At 40.8% G+C, this 17466-nt stretch overlaps 1 protein-coding gene across 1 annotated transcript in view; it reads left to right on the forward strand.

Annotated features, from left to right (window-relative positions):
- The window catches only part of CABCOCO1 (ciliary associated calcium binding coiled-coil 1), a 194010-nt gene extending 182032 nt beyond the window's left edge, over window positions 1-11978 (forward strand). Inside the window, exon 7 of the mRNA XM_069753618.1 lies at window positions 10144-11978. Within this exon, the coding sequence (XP_069609719.1) occupies window positions 10144-10218 (75 nt within the window). The 3' untranslated portion in view covers window positions 10219-11978. The remainder of the gene's footprint in view (window positions 1-10143) is intronic.
- Window positions 11979-17466: the final 5488 nt, after the last annotated feature.

The raw sequence follows: 17466 nt of genomic DNA on the forward strand, positions 1-17466 counted from the left end.
CACAGTTATGACTTGACAACACAGACTTTCTTAGCACTGCAAGCCCTGATGCAGAGTGCAGAGAGCCAAAGAGGGTGTAGTTTAATGAGAGAAGGCAGAAAAATGAGGAGGAACGACTGGCTTTGATGGCGAGGCAGATGAGCGGGGATGTGAGTACTAATTTCATTTTCTTTTTAACACTATATTTATCATGCTATGGGATCTGGAGACACACTAGTGTATAATAAGGAACATTCAATTCCCATCCAATAACTTTTTTGCAAATCAACACTTTCCATCAAAATTTGAGTGTTCTACAGAAATCAAATCTTGGCACATTTTCTTATACCTACTTTTTTATTTTTTGTAACTTAGTAAGAGTTCCCCTCTTGGCATCCCTCACAATCAGCTGACTTAAGGGCAACTGCATTCATAACTGTTTAGTTACCCTACACAGCTCCCTAAATGTTATTGGAATTGTGCTATTAAAGTGAATGCAATTGAGGTGTAATACAGGGCACAGCCGCATCCAAATAATTAAACATGTGACTGGTAAATAATGAAAGGGATAAGTGTCACTGTCCTTTCTGTCAACTGATCCATGGGGATGATAGGAGCTAGTCTCCCAACTATCCTCAGGATAGTCTCAGAAATCCCCTTGTAAAAATGTACAATGACACAATAATACCAACTCTAACAAACTGATACTACTAAAGCTTCTGCCAACCTTGCTGATTCTGAGCAGGAAAAAGTATAAATCCAGCTGCAGACTAAGTTAGATTCCTGTGAATGTATGGACAATTTTTGTGGAATGCCAGACTGGTGGGTATTCTACACCATTGGGCACCGGACGATGACATTTTTGTGTAATATTATTTATTTCCAATATTGTGATTAGTTGAAGTCATGCGGAGATAAGACTTCTAAAGACCTATACTAAGTCACTTATCCTCAGAAAATAGTTAATAACGGCTCCAATCACATCGCCCATGCACAACGAGGATTCTATTCAAAGTGGAGGACACAAGACCTTTGTTCTGGTAAATGGTGGGGATCCCAGCAGTCAACCCTGCATTGGTTCTGATAAATTGAATTTTCCTTTAAGTAGATTTTAGGTTTATTTTCCTTGAATACTCAGCATAACGTACATTTTTTCTAGAAGTTATAGAGCATTTTAGTTACCCCTTCCTAAAAAAAAGTCCATGTTTGGATTTCTTAGAAAAATTATTGTATTAATGTTTTTACAATTCAAAGCAGATGCAGGTTATATAGTCTAAAAATACAAGTACTTCCATCAATTTGGTCTGGAAAATAAATTAGATCTGGATCTGTTTATATGGTTGTAAAATGCACACTAGCCTTGGAAAATGCATTTGAAAGCTATACCTCAAGGGAACACCTAAGTCATAACCGAATACTTGTTACTGTATATAGTTTTCTATCGAAATTACAGTCATAGCTATAGCAGAGTTCTCTGTGATGTAACATTTCTGATACATACAGAACAGTACATTTTCAATAATTTTATTCTTTTTATTTATTTGGCAAGAAGTTTTGATAGCGGGTTTCAGGTTTTGCCTCAATTCACTTCAGAAATTCAGAAAATCACATTGTATGATTTTTACATAATTAATTTATTTGCATTTTATTGCATGAAATAGCTGTTTGATACAATAGAAAAACAGAATTTAAAATTTGGTACAGAAACCTTTGTTTGAAATTACAGAGGTCAGACGTTCCGGTTTCTTGACCAAGTTTGCACACACTTCAGCTGTGATTTTCGCCCACTCCTCCATAGAGATCTTCTCCAGATCTTTCATGTTTCGGGGCTGTTCCTGGCAACATTGAGTTTCAGCTCCCTCCAAAGATTTCCTATTGGGTTCAGGTCTGGAGACTGGGAAGGCCTCTTCAGGGTAATGAAATGCTTCTTATGGAGCCACACCTTAGTTGCCCTGGCTGTGTGTTTTGGGTCATTGTCACGCCGTAGCACACAGTGAAGGTGCGGGAGTGCCGATATACAGACGCATCTTAAGATTCCCTATGTACCTCATTTCTACGGCACACCTGTCAAACTCCTAATCACCCTCCTGCAGCGACTATATGAATAAGACCCTGGCAGGGTTCAAACGTTATCTTTCCGCTTGCCACCTGTAAATATTTCCTGTACCTTTACCATATATTGCTACCTTCTATTTGCTGCTACAAATTCATCTAGAGTGTGTGTTGATTATATAAACTACTCATCCATGGGGATTCTACTTCACCGGCATCTTGGAACTCTCCACACAGAGTGCACACTATTCTACATAACTATGGTTACATAGTTAAGAAGGTTGTAAAAAGACCAGTCCATTAAGTTCAACCATTCTCAACCAGTTATACATGATCTATTACTAGATTATTTATAACCATCCAATTGTTAGGCTCATCTGGTTAGCCTGTTTTTCCTATGGGGACTGCACTAACCTTGTTCCCCTTTGCTCCTGCCCTAACAAGGGCAGTGCACAGCTAAATATTACCATAATTGGCCCCACACCCAGCTCTGCTGAAGGGTAGTGAAGACAACAGTGGCATAAAGGGAAAGTGCAGGACTAATTGTTGTAGTATTTAGGTGTGGACTGCCTTTGTTAAGGTAAGAGTAAAGGGGAGCTAGGTTAGTGCAGTCTCCGTAGGGAAAAACAGAAGCAGAACTGGATGCCATTCCCTGGACAGTAACAGGGAATCTGTAAATCTATGAATGGGTGAGAGCGTTCCCTTTCCTTCCACTAATTGTTTCTTTTTATCCAATCAACCGCTGTGGTCGGCGATGATGTTCCATCTTTAAGCATTTCTTTTTCAATTGGGGTTGTTTTTTTTTGCACTGTTTGATACTCGATGCACCTCAGAACAGCGGTGCGCTATATACTGTATACATATAAGTGCACACTCTTTAGCACAACTCTTATGTTTGTCTTAGACGTACACCACCCTTTAACTTAAAATATTCTTCTGATGCACCATTAGGTTGGTATTGTTTGCACTATGTATTATTTTTGCTATCTTGGTGCACCATTGAACTAACAGTGCACAATACCTATATACAAGTACATACCCTCCAGTACCTTCGTCATGACTATTCTAGAGGTGCTCCACTCTCCTTTTCTAGTGTCCTTTTTTTACTTTTCTTGAAGCAGTTTTCTGACTGACCAGCGCCTTAATATAACTCACGCTAGGCCCAGAGCTCTACAGGCCTCAATGTGGTTAACGGTACACTAACTATATCTATATCTAATTAAACAAATTGTAAGATACTGGGGCACCACCCCACATGTATATGTGTTTTATGTTTAAGTGTTGTCCATTTATGAGGTATGTTTAACAAATAGTTTAAAAGTTATATTTTATTATCACTGTACCCTTTCTGCTATTCCAGGTCTGAAGCAAAGAGGTGTAGGTAATGTGAACAGACTCCAATAACAGTTCAATAACAGTTCAGGATGCTCACACCAGGTAGTGGGTTAAATGGCAGCAGGTCCATGAATTTCAAACAAACTTCAACAAAAGTTCAAGAACTTTGGTCTCATCAGACCTGAACACCTTTTCCCACATGCTGTTGGCTGACTTGATGTAGATTTTAGCAAAACATAGCTGGGCTTGGATGTTCTTATTTGTAAGAAAAGGCTTCCGTCTTAAAGGGAACCTTTCACCTGAATTTGGCGGGACCGGTTTTCGGTCATATGGGCGGAGTTTTCAGGTGTTTGATTCACCCTTTCCTTACCCGCTGGCTGCATGCTGGCCGCAATATTGGATTGAAGTTCATTCTGTCTTCCATAGTACACACCTGCGCAAGGCAATCTTGCCTTGAGCAAGCGCAGTATGATTTGCCCAACTGCGGGCAAAGCCGAAAAGCATTAGTGCGCATGCGCCGGCGCACTATGTTCCGGAACACAGCAAAATAGTTCCGGGACATAGTGCGCCGGTGCATGCGCACTAATGCTTTTCGGCTTTGCCCGCAGTTGGGCAAAGCATACTGCGCGTGCACAAGGCAAGATTGCGTTGTGCAGGTGTGTACTACGGAGGACAGAGAATGAACTTCAATCCAATATTGCGGCCAGCATGCAGCCAGCGGGTAAGGAAAGGGTGAATCAAACACCCAAAAACTCCGCCCATATGACCGAAAACCGGTCCCGCCAAATTCAGGTGACAGGTTCCCTTTAACACTCTACCCCATAGGTGATACATATTAAGAATATGGGAGATTGTTGGCACATGAAGAACACAACTTGTATTTGCCAGAAATTGATGCAGCTCCCTTAATGTTGCTGTAGAGTTCTTGGCAGCCTCCTGAACCAATTTTCTTACAGCTTTTAGCACAACCAGCAAAAACTATGTCCAATGAATGGACACATGAAGCATCGTAAAGCAGGTTAACATCAGTTTGCATTGCCGCATGGGCTTTCCCATAGTGCCCTGCATTTATGACATCTTATGGATATCTATCATACCTTGCACAGTGGTGGTTAGTGCCTAGGCCATCACTAATCAGTGGATCCCATTGGAAAACAGTTTGTACGGCAGAGTCATTTTCTATCACCTGAGTCACTGAGTTAGTGTACCGTCACACTTTAGCGACGCTGCAGCGATACCGACAACGATGTTGATCGCTGCAGCGTCGCTGTTTGGTCGCTGGGGAGCTGTCACACAGACAGCTCTCCAGCGACCAACGATCCCGAGGTCCCCGGTAACCAGGGTAAACATCGGGTAACTAAGCGCAGGGCCGCGCTTAGTAACCCGATGTTTACCCTGGTTACCAGCGTAAAAAAACAAACAGTACATACTTACATTCAGCTGTCTGTCCCTTGCCGTCTGCTCCTGCACTGACTGCTGGCCGTAAAGTGAAAGCAGAGCACAGCCACAGCGGTGACTCACCGCTGTGTGACTCACCGCTGTGCTGTGCTTTCACTTTCACTTTACGGCCAGCAGTCAGTGCAGGAACCAGACGGCAAGGGACAGACAGCTGAATGTAAGTATGTACTGTTTGTTTTTTTACGCTGGTAACCAGGGTAAACATCGGGTTACTAAGCGCGGCCCTGCGCTTAGTTACCCGATGTTTACCCTGGTTACCAGCGAAGACATCGCTGAATCGGCGTCACACACGCCGATTCAGCGATGTCAGCGGGACCTCAACGATCAAAAAATGGCCCAGGCCATTCCGACACGACCAGCGATCTCACAGCAGGGGCCTGATCGCTGGTACGTGTCACACATAGCGAGATCGCTACTGAGATCGCTGTTGCGTCACAAAACTCAGCGATCTCGCTAGCGATCTCGCTGTGTGTGACGGGGGCTTAAGTTTCTCTCTTCTGTAGAGTGTAATCTCTTATGGTCAGCAGGATTCTTTCTCTCTCTTCTCTTCCCCACATTTATTTTCCACACAGTTAAAAGCTTTCCAATATTGAGGTTTTCGCAAATTTATTTGCTAATTTTATTGATTTATGCTTATCAATTTTTGGGGGAAAATTCGGCAATGTCGGCAAATTCATCCTTCAAAAGATCCTCTCATCTCTGCTGAATATAATATGAAAAGAACATTGCAGGTCACATAAAAATGGATCACAAGATAAACAATGGTTTTACATTACACACACATGTATTGTACTCACACTACAGGAAGCCGAGTTATCTCATGAATTACTTCTTAGCTTGTCTGAACATTGACTTTGATATATAAGTGAGCTTGCTACAGTTATTGTAAGGAAGTGTGCAAAGTCGACTTTGACATTTTGGAAAGCTGAAGCATAGATTAGTTAATGTTTGCGCTAGATATAGAAAAGTAAGGGGTCTAGTTCTGTTTTCTTTAGAACAGACATCTTTGCTTGCCAAAAAGTAATTGTAACTTTAGAACAAATAGAAAAAATGTCTTGCTCCAAATATTCCCACCCACAAACATGATTATAAACATGAAATAAAAAATTCCATCATATAGTATTATAGGACTTTTGCCGTTGCCATTTTCGGTCCCCTTCGCCTCACCACCCCTTTTTATTCAAACACTAATACCGTTTTAATTTTTTTTGTCTATGGCTTTTATTTTTTTACATGATGAATTGTAAGTTTTGAATGACACTACTTTGTTATCAAATATACTGAGAGATAGGATAAAAAATCCAAGTGGGTTGAAATGAGGAAAAAAAACCTCCACAGTTATACCATTGTTTTTTAGGTTTTGTGGGGTTTGTTTTTACTGCATTAAGTGAACTGTAAAAATTGACCTGGCATCATGATTCAGCAGGTCAGTATTATTACAGCAATACCAAAAATATAGTTTTTTTTAAGTTGGTTTGTGTTAACATTTTCTGAGACTCATAATTTTCTTGCTGTGAAGGCTATTTTTTTAAAATGTTGCTCACTGTTAGAGATGGATGGACCCCTGGATGTCCAGCGGGTTAGGCTAAACAGTTGAAAAAAACTTTGGGTTTGGGTACCAGACTAGTACCAGAACCTGAACCCAGACTCCATTCACTTGGTTGGGGGTCCAAACATCCAGTGTTTTCTACGCTGTCATATTCATGACAGCGCGGCAAACAATGCTGAAGATCAGCGGTAAAATGATTACCGATGGTCAGACAGCTGTGGTTCCCACTATGTTAAATGACAATGTGAGCCCACAACTGTAATCAGAGATAAAAAGTTTACCTCCGGTCACTGGCGTCGGCTGATGGGACTACTGCTCCTATCAGCCTATGCCTTCTGCCACTAATAACAACTAAAACAGGCGGAGGCTGATGGGAGTATTGATCAGCTTGTGCCTGTGCTCTAAATAAATAATTTTAAAAAAACACGTGTGTTCCCCTGTATTTTTGATAACCAGGTAGGCAAAACTGACAGCTGGGGGCTGCAACCCTCAGCTGTCAGCATTAGCAAGGCTGGTTATCAAAAATAGTGGGGTCCCCATGCCGTATTTTTTAATTTAAACAATAACTTAAACATCTTGGGGTCCCCCCATTTTTGACAACCAGCCATGCTAAAGCAGACAGCTGGGGGCTGGTATTCTCAGGATGGCAAGGAGCCATGGAAATTGCCCCCCCAGCCTAAAAATAGGAGCCCGCAGTCTCTCCAAAAAGGCACATCAATTAGATGTGTCAATTCTGGCACTTTGTTTGAGTCTTCCCACTTTGCTGTGGTGGTGGCAAGTGGGGTTCATATTTGTGGGGTTGATGGTATTGTCTAGTAACATCATGCCCACGACTTAGTATTGGAGAACTGTCTATAAGACCCCTATCCATTACTAATCCTGTGGTTGTATTCTAAATAAAAATAAAGCAAGTATATAGTCCTTTATTTTAAATAAAAAGCAGACTTTTACTTTTTTATTTAAAAACAACATACACAGTTATACTCACCTAATGCCCATTCCATTGAAGTCATCGTTTCCTGGAAAAAACATAAAATAATAAACAACGAAAATACCCACCTAATGCCCAGTTTCATTGAAGCCAATGTCTCCTGTAAAAGAACAAAAATAAAAAACAACCATACCCCTCACCTGTCTGACTTTCTGTTCCACGCTGTAATCCATGTCTGGGGATAAACAGTTTTCAACCTGGACAGTGCCAAGATGTAACCATCCAGGCTGAAAACAATTGAGGAATGAGCTGCCGAAAGCGCAGCATCAGTGAGGAGCGGTGACGTCATCAAGGTTACCGCAGGTCACTGAGGCTGTGTTCCCTGCCAGGCCAATGAACTGCGGTGACCTCAGTAAGATCACTGCTGGCACAGTGAGAAAAAGTCTTATGGTGCGGCTGTGAGTTCTGTGCAGTTCACTAGGATAAATTTCTCACAGTGAATTGCGATCGCTGCAGCTTATTCTTTCTTGCTTCTCAGCATGAACGGTCGCATAATGCCACCATTCATGCTGAAGAGCACATGTCGCACAGATGGATTACAGCGTGAGTCACTATGAATTTTTTTAAAATTATTTATTTAGAGCACAGCCGCCAGCTGATGAATACACCCATCAGCTACCGCCTGCTCTCGCTGATATTGGCAGCAGCAGGCGTAGGATGATGGGAGCAGTAGTCCCATCAGCTGACACCAGTGACCAGAGGTAAACTTTTTACCTCCGATCAAAGCTGCAGGCTCATGCTGTCATTTGACAGCGTGGGAACCGTGGCTGTCTGACCAGTGATAATCATTTTACCACCCATCAGAAGCAGTGTTGCCATGCTGTCATGCACATGACAGCATGACAAACACCGGGTGTTCAGGGGACAGAACACGAACAATAGCTCTCACTTCCTGGGGAAGTCTGTGTTGGGTGTCCATGCCTGATCAGTAGGTGTTTGGTACGGATGCCGAACTTTACTGTTCGAGTTCACCCATCTCTACTCTCTAGTTATTATTATTATTAGTTTTTTGGGTCCTATACATATGTTTTGGTCGCTTTTTATTGTATATTTTAGCTTATGTGGTGACCAAACAACAGTATTCCTTTAACTTTGTTTTTTTTTTCTTTTTTGCACTGCTTATGATATGTGTTAATTAATTTTAGATTTTGATGGCTTTTTACAGACACGCCGATAACAAATTAACTTTTTTTGTATTGGGAAATATGGGGTAATTTAAGTTTTTTTGTTTTTTTCAATACTTTTTACATTTTACTAGTTCCCCTAGGGAACTATATATTGTACATTACATAGTTACATAGTTATTAAGGTTGAAGGAAGACTATAAGTCCATCTAGTTCAACCCATAGCCTAACCTAACATGCCCTAACATGTTGGTCATGTTGGTCATTGGTCATGTGAAAGCAAGCTAAAGTTATAAGCTTGCCTTTATGGAAAGAATACAGTTGAAAAGTTGAGAATCTGTTTCAACATGTATTGATTATGTCAAATTTTGAAGTTAATGATAACATGAAATAAAATGTAAATGTAAAAAGGTTTCCAAAATTTGTTACAAAATGTAATATAAACCATTTTAATATTATATATGTATTACAATAATATAAAGGGTCAGCGCTGCATCCTTCTCATATGTAGATTTGAATTCCTTGTGTTCTCTACAGTATAAACAAAGTGTAAAACTGGGGCAAGGGAGCCCTCCATTATTAAATTTTCCATGGAAATGTTTAGAGCACCACTCTAGCGTTTTGTTTTTTTTATTTCACCGCAGAGTGGTATTACAAATTTAAGCTCCGTATCTCTAGTAATATGTTTTCCAGCCGCAATCTTCTTTTGTTCTCGGCGCCACTCCGACCATCTTCTGCTGTTTGTGACCTGCCAGATCACTCTAAAGTTTGCTGGACGAACCGTAGGTTACTTCCCAATGTAAGTTTATGAGTGCCAGAATGAGGCTCATATAGACTTACATTGAGAACTTGTGACTGTTACCTCCTACTTCCTCTGAGTCAGAAGCTACAGTCACAATATGGCAAATTCTGACCGGAGCGGGGCTGGGAAAAGACAAAGATAGCGGCTGATAAGTATATTATTAGAAGCAGGGAACATGCATTAGTTGATACCAATCTAACAATGAAATTAAATGAAGAAATAAACGCTGGATGGGGTGCTTTAATGTTTTGCACTAGCATTTCTGCTTTACATGTCAGGGCAGCGATCTGGCAAAGGCCTCTGTGTTACATCCATGTAGCAGCGGCTGATCAGTGGAGCGAGTTGTGAGAAGGATAGTTACCAAGCCAGGTCAAAACCAGAAAAGTCTAACCACTGACAGAGTCAGCAAACAAGGGCGAGGTCAGGAAGATAGGTGGGATCAAAACCAGAGGAATGAAACCAATAACAAAATCAGTTGGCAATAGAGAGGTTAAACAGTGCAGGGTCAATAAATAATTTAATGGGTTACAAAGCAAAGTAGTAGGATGTCAATCAGTAGTAGGGTGTCAATATTTTTATAATTGGCAATTAATTTTCTTAAAATCTAGTTTTACCTGTTGGATATTATATAGTAGACCGTATGCCTCAACTACACGTTATCCCTATTATGTCCAGTAATATGATAACACTTATCACTTAAAAGCAGGATGGTGTTTTGTAATGTCTGTAAAACAGGAAGGCATGTGAAGTGTAATCGCAATGTAAAGGCTAGATGGATATGTCAAACCTACAAAGACAAAGTACAGTGGAGAGGGCAGCTTTTCCCTAAATCCTTTTTTCATTCTCTCTGCAGGCTGAGATAAATGAAAAGTTAAGGGTTCAGGAAGAGGCCTTCACTTCAAAAATAGAAAACCTGCAAAAGCCGTGACATTCTCAGCAAGCTGGCTGGAACTTCAAAAATCACAGTATCACAAATGGAAAAAAAGTTAATTGTTTTACGTTCACACCCCTCTCAAGCACGTGTCGATGTTTTCATCTACATTATTATTTGGTAAGATATGTTTGTACATGTCTAGTAATACAATCATATTGGAGGAACATTTATTTTCACACATATCATTAAGTAATTACGAGGCTTTCTCAACGTTTGCCACACCAAAGATCACATCTACAATTATACAGTCTCTTAAATGTTAAAAACTTAAATTGAATGGACACATTGTAATACCATGTCGTGTTTAGGTGATTATTATCATAAAGGGAATGTGTCATCATAAAATTACACATTATTTCAATTAGGTTTTTATATTAAATGTACATTTTAAATATTTTTATTGTGTTTTTTTCAACAAAACAAATCAAAAATTGTGCAACGTTCACACTGTTCTCGTGGCCTAAAATTAGACTCTTCCTGTTGTTCACATGGCCATAAACAACAATTGATTGATGAAAATCAGGAGAAAAGCACTACTAAGAACCAAGGTACCAAAAGTAAAAAAAACTTTATTGACATAACAATAAAAACACATAATGTATAAACATGAGAAAGATGGCGAGGAAATGACAATGGTAAGCCAAAATGATGAGACCACGGTTGTAAACAGGCAACAAAAAGCCACAGGCAAAGTAAACATTTATGAACATATCGGTCAGCTCAAAAGTGCATGTGCATTGTGCCACAGAGTGTGTCAATATGAGTAATGTAGATAGGAAGTATATCGAAAAGTAAAGGCATACTAGGAACATAAGAAAAATCCATAGAAGCTAACTGCCACAATAGAAAAAGAAGTCAAGACCAATGACCATAAAAATAAAGTGCATACTGTATGTGCCTGAGGAATTACCTGAAAGACCGTAGTGCCACCCATCCCAACGCGCGTTTCTGTGTAGTGCCTTCTTCCGATTGATGTAGACTCTATTTGTTTTATAGAGGTATAATCTGTGCATGCTCTAATCTGGGCAAATTTAATTGTGATGAGAGGGGGAGGAGGGGAGCTGTGATATCCCTTAATGTGAACTGTGGAACTTGTGTTATGTACTATATATGGTAAATATATCTGTGATGATAAGGCTGCCGAAAAGTCATCTGTACAGAACTAGAAGCGTGAATATTCCCACACATATTAGACTAATGTCGTTCGGCCGCAGCTCCAATGTGTATGGGGGCATCAGCCAACTGATCGTTGGGCATTATGTCAATCTGGCATATCTGAGTTTGGACTGCTGATCACTTTGTTCTCTCGGTGATAAGCCTTGGCAGAGATGTCTGTAGGCAGCTTTCTCATAGAAAACACAGGAGCGCTCCACCTGAAGCACGAGAGACGGGCCAAGATGGCTTCCTGCAGCTATCTAATGTGTATGTCAGTCTTCAGTCTAGTATAAGACCTAGTCACCATTCTAAATATTAAGAAAATTATCAAATTTTTTTTTTTTTAAATTTAAAAATAAGTTTGACATAAAACCTGATTGAACCAATAGGTCATTTTCAGGTGACACATTCCCATTATAATGATTAGCGTTCTTGTTTTTATGACTGAACTCAATACCCTCTGTCTCTTTTGATACAGCAGTGCATACACTAAAGTGATAAAATTCACAATAACAGTAGTGTGATGACCTGTGTGTCAAACATGTTTTCTTAGTATTGTGATATACAGTATGTAATTTTCACTATCAAATAAATACTTGAAAAATAAAAACGGTGTTGACTCCCTGTCTCAAATCTGGCAATAAACTTTATATAGTCAGCACACATCGCCCTACCGTATTCTCCTTTAGGCTATTCAACTTATGCAAATAGAGTGTGTACTTTCTTTTAACAGCAGGAGTTGCATCTAACATGTACGTTTGAAGAAACATCAAAAGTCTGCACTGAATCTATTTTTCAAACCAAATGCAGCTGATTCTTATACTAGTAGTTGGTCTCCTGTGTACAAGATTCCTTCATTGCAAACTTATCTGTGTTCCAGACCTTCTATTCCTAGATTGTGTGCTTGGCCACTGCCTTTAAATATGCCAATTCATGTGCACCGATCTTTTCACACTGCTAATTCAGCTATTCTAAGTGCCATTTTAATATTTAGTATGTCAGTTTATTCCTCCTTATATCTAAGTTATCGTCTATCCACAGGATATGTGATACCTTATAGATTGGTGCAGGTCCGACTGCACACTGGGACATTTTTATCCCCATTTAGAATGGAGCAGCAGTTCAAATGCCATTTATTCCCAGTGGGGTTGTTTAGAGCTTCTCTCTATGCTTTTTCTGGTAGCCATATAGTGAATGAATAAAGCAGTGATCAGGCATGCACACTACTGCTCTGTTCTTAGGATAAAAATGACCCATTTTGCTGATGGGTGTAGATCCAAGTGGTCAGAAAACTCCTTAAACATTTTGTAGATCAAAAAGTATTGAATATTACTTTATTTCATATTTGTTCCTAGAGATAGGTTTTTAGACAACAATGAAGTTAAAATACAGTGCAAGGGAATCATGTTGGAAAGTTTGATTCCGACATTAGAGTAAAAGTGGTCACAAGTCCAAGTGTCACTGGTTTAACGTGACAGGGAAGCCAAAAGACCGCAGCATCTGAATTCTCCTAATCCTGTGCTAAATAGAAGCATTTCACCTGCTTATTAACAGTATAAATTCCTTTTGGCAGTGCATTGGTAAAATTGCCCAGTTGAGAGCTCCTCTAGCTAAGGCTCTCAGCTGTGAGTAGTGTAGCATCGGGTGGTTTCGTCAAACTCAATCTGACAGGTGCCCCGCCCCTATCAAAGTGTATCAAAGTGTGTAACCCCTCCCCTCCTCCTGTCAGCCAGCTGTCCCTCCTTGTTTGATTTCCCCTTTTGATATTGTTTGATATACTTTAATTTGTTGCAGTTTGATATTATTCACGTATTTGTTTTATACGTAGCTCGAGTTTGATTCTGTTAGCTGTGTTTTATTCACAGTGTATCCATATAGTTCAGAACTTATAACACACCAAGCTGTTTATTTGTGTCTCTACTGAACATTAACTAAATGTTTATTTTCACAAACAGAAGGGCCAGATTTTCTGTATGTAACTGTATTGTACCTGTAGGGTTATGTAGGGTTATCTGCGGGTCAGAGGTTTATAATACCTAGGTCAATTGTTGTTGTATTCGCTTTCCCAATAAATGTTTATTTTCACAAACAGAAGAGACAGATTTTCTGTTTGTACATGTATTGTACCTGTAGGGTTATGTAGGGTTATCTGCGGGTCATTTGCCCAGGCAGTGTGTATTATTTATGTTTTTATAACGCACCATGTTTGATATTTGCTTTCTCTTTTTTGTGTCTGTAGATGTCATCTGAGAAGTTATTTGTGTTTCTACTGCGGGTCAGTGGTTTATAACACCTTGGCATCTGAGAAGTTATTTGTGTTTCTACTGAGCATTAACTATGGTTATGTAGGGTTATCTGCGGGTCATGGCAAGTGGTAATGACAAATTCTGAAAATAGCCATTTTATATTGAATTACTAACATTTTTAACATTTTGTGGCGCTGCCACATCCACATATATTATTCCAGATTTCTTTAATTCTGCATTATTTTATCACATGATGAAAATAGCCATTTTATATTGAATTACTGCAGATCGCTGAGCGTTACCACCGGACTCGTTTCTCAATTAATTTCCCAGCTGACTGTGCTATCTATAATTATGCTTATACCTTAGGCGTGTATTTACATGGCACTGTAATTCGAACTTTTACAGACTATATGTGGATTACAGCCGGTATACAGTAACAGACGGCATGACTGAGTGTAAATATATATATATATATATATATATATATATAATATGCCCCAATGTTACAACACAAGCAAGTAAGAAGCGGTGTGTTTTATACGAATATAAATTTTATTTCTCACAATAAAACAGCATCTCAAATTTTAAGTTAGCTAACAGCATGATGCTGACAAATGCATCTTTGCGGAATCTGATAACGCGATGAACAAAGGGCCGAGCCTGAAAATCTTGATGTCACAAAATCTGATACGATTCAATCATTATTCTGCAAGTCAGACGTGAAATGCTGTAAAACCTTCTTAAATGGAAAGCCTCGCGCTAAATGGTATAATACATATATGCAATAATGACCGCATACACGGCTATACAAATCTTGAATTTGTGCGCTCTGATAACAATAAGAATAACAATTCTTGTTCAGGAATGTCACAAAAGCGCGTGGAAAGATAATATTATCCGCACGGAAGCCGTAACTGTCAAAAAATATGCCCGTCTTATCGTCGCAGAGTACGATTAATATCCAGTGGCGGCCAGCTTGATTCGCCGGGTCTGTATTCACAATATATGCCGCGGGTCTCTGAGTCACTCTTTCTTCCGGAAGCAAATCACACGGAAACACACCAGCGAATATGCGGTCTGTATAATTATCAGACCGCGCTACAACTGTAAGCTGCAGACTGTCCATCGTTGCTTAATTAAAATCGTACAAGATTTCTCGCCTGTTATTAATTTCCAGAATGGTGTGGTTGACTGCAAAGACAATCATATTTATCGTGTGGGGTGTCGCTATCGCAAAGCGGACTTCAGCACGCAGATTACCTGTTTTAATGAGCGAAAAATGGCCTCCAGGCTCTTGATCAGGCGATAAATCAAAAGCAAATAGCGTGAAGCCAGCCATAAATTCTTCACGATCTATCGCCATGGCACAATCAGCCTTTTGCTTGCCCGATATATGGGCAAGCGCCATATATTCTCTGATGGCTAAATCAGCATTAAAATTAGGATTATAAGGCCTCGCGGGTATCTGCTGACCATCCAGATATAATGCCGCGTGGTTGACGTGGTAGTGGTGAAAGTCCAGTGGGTTTTTTGTATAAGAACCGCTGAAGCCCTCATTATCTACAAACCCCAATATAACAGTTTTTGGTATCTGTCCTAGGAAGAGGTTCTCGTGGTTCGTGATCCGTGTCCCTGCGGCGATGCTGTACACTTTCAGGCATGTTCGGTCAACAGCGTACTTGGCTGTTGCGGCTAGGAGGGCCTGGCTGTGGCCGATTCGGACAGCCGGAGATACCTGCACTCTTTTCACATAGAGAGCCGCCTGCGAGATTTGTACCTTCAGCGGCTCGGCCTCTGCGGACATGAGGCAGAAAGTATCCTTATTTCTTGACAGCTTAACCTTAAGGTCAAGGCCGTTCAATATTAACTTTGGCTGGTTAAATATATCCCCAAAAATGGGCCCCAAAAGATCGATGGGTTTTGAGCGAGAAGCGGCACTGGCTGTTTTGATAAATCCTGCATTTGCGCCATCCAGGCGCCTGTCATTATGATGTCCCGCAGTGTCTTTATAGAACAAACCGGCTGTAAATTGTGATGCCAGCGTCTGTGAACTGTAATTTAAAAGGGTCTCTATGTACGCTCTATAGCTGTAGAGATTGTCCGATTGTGAGATAAGTCGGTCTCCCAGAGTAATATCGACCTGGTTAAAAAGAGTGGCTAGAGGGTAGTTTATGAGCGCCACACGCGCACCATCGGCGATGGCCGTATTATCCTGCTTCACGATGCGACAGCTTATGTACAGCAGCGTGTTGTTCAGATCATAATAATAATCACCGCTACCAGATATGTAAAACTCCAACGGTCCATTGTCTGACAGAGCAGCAACCGGCTATACGTCTACAAATAGAGATTTCTCGATGCTTGTTTGAGTCGGTGGTACGGCAAAAATATCCAGTTCAGATTTTGCGCACTCTACAGAAGCGTCATGCAGGAAAGCCATGATAACTGATTAGAAGATGTCGTCCGCAGAGCGTCTTACTCGTTTCTGAAGAGGGCGTCTCTTGGATGTAGTTTTATTCATGAGCATCGGCGGTAAAGGAGGGCAAACGCGCCGCTTTCTTTTTTGGGCTTTTTTAGCGACATAGATTATCCCAGAGCCGTCTTGCTGGGTTGGTGTATTTATCCTTTTCATAAGGGCAGTCGATGCTGATGTCACGGCATCTGCAGCGATGTTCCGGGCAGCCGTCTGAACGTGTGGTTTTACTAATTCTAAGCCTTTTCTGAAAAGCGGCACGGCGCGACGAAATAAGCCTTTAAATAGCCCTGCCAGGCCAGAGCCATACATGTACTCGCTCCCGCGGAACCCCTCTAGCCCGTGCCCCGACTGGGCAGTATAGTAGCGGGCATAAACAGCAGGATCTCCATACACCCTTTGAGACAGCATTTTATCGTGTCAATGCTGGCGAGGTCTAAAATGTAATCGCACTATACACTTGCCGTATCTGAATTTAACCGGCGTGCCCTGCTCCGACATGACTGTAATGTTTATGGAGTCAAAGTGTTGCTTGCACAGCGGTATGTAATCGGGCCGTGAGTAGCGCACCGTGACAATATCATTATCATCGCCGCTAACTTCTACGGTTCGTAGCAGTTGAACGTAACTGTCACCTACAAGTTGATGTTGAATTATATCAGTGTATACAAAAAGTGAATAAAAACCAGCCTTTGAATCGGGGTAAAAGCGGCGATTCCACGGCATTAAAGCAACGGGGGAGTCATCGACAGTCTGCAGTCCGAAAATAAATTTTAGCTTAGTACCCAGAGCAAACTGTATAGGGGATGGGTGGGGCAGGATAACATCGCGGCGTAGCTCATCATATCGTATTCTGTAGGCCGGCGTAGATAAATACAGCGCTTCTATTCGGGCATTGACCGCGCCAACTAGCTTAGGAATGGACGAGTAAAATCCTGATTTTATGTGATACTGTACTAACGGTTCGCCGTGTTTAGCCGTGTAGAAGCTCCCTTCAAAAGCTTCAAACGTGTTCCACGTATGGGGGTACTGTATTTCCGTTAACGCCACCTCATAATCTGCTGAAAGATGAACGGCCCGCGCTAACTTGGTATTGTACTCCGATATTGTGTTTTCGGGGTACATTTTAATTGACGAATTACTGGGTAATGTCACGAAAAACGAGCCCGCTTCCATTGTTATATATCTGTCAACTCCGAGGCCGGGATCCAACTATTGAATTTTTCGGGGTAGCCCAGCCATTTGACAAAGCAGTGACTCACACCCCTGACACGTTTTTTTCTCAAAATCTTTTCTACTCTATAGACACGATCCTCATCCATAGGTATTTTTTGCAGCTCTTCCTTATAAAATGACCCCTCTACA

Source organism: Ranitomeya imitator, chromosome 2, assembly GCF_032444005.1.
Source record: "Ranitomeya imitator isolate aRanImi1 chromosome 2, aRanImi1.pri, whole genome shotgun sequence".
In the NCBI taxonomy this organism is placed as follows: domain Eukaryota; kingdom Metazoa; phylum Chordata; class Amphibia; order Anura; family Dendrobatidae; genus Ranitomeya; species Ranitomeya imitator.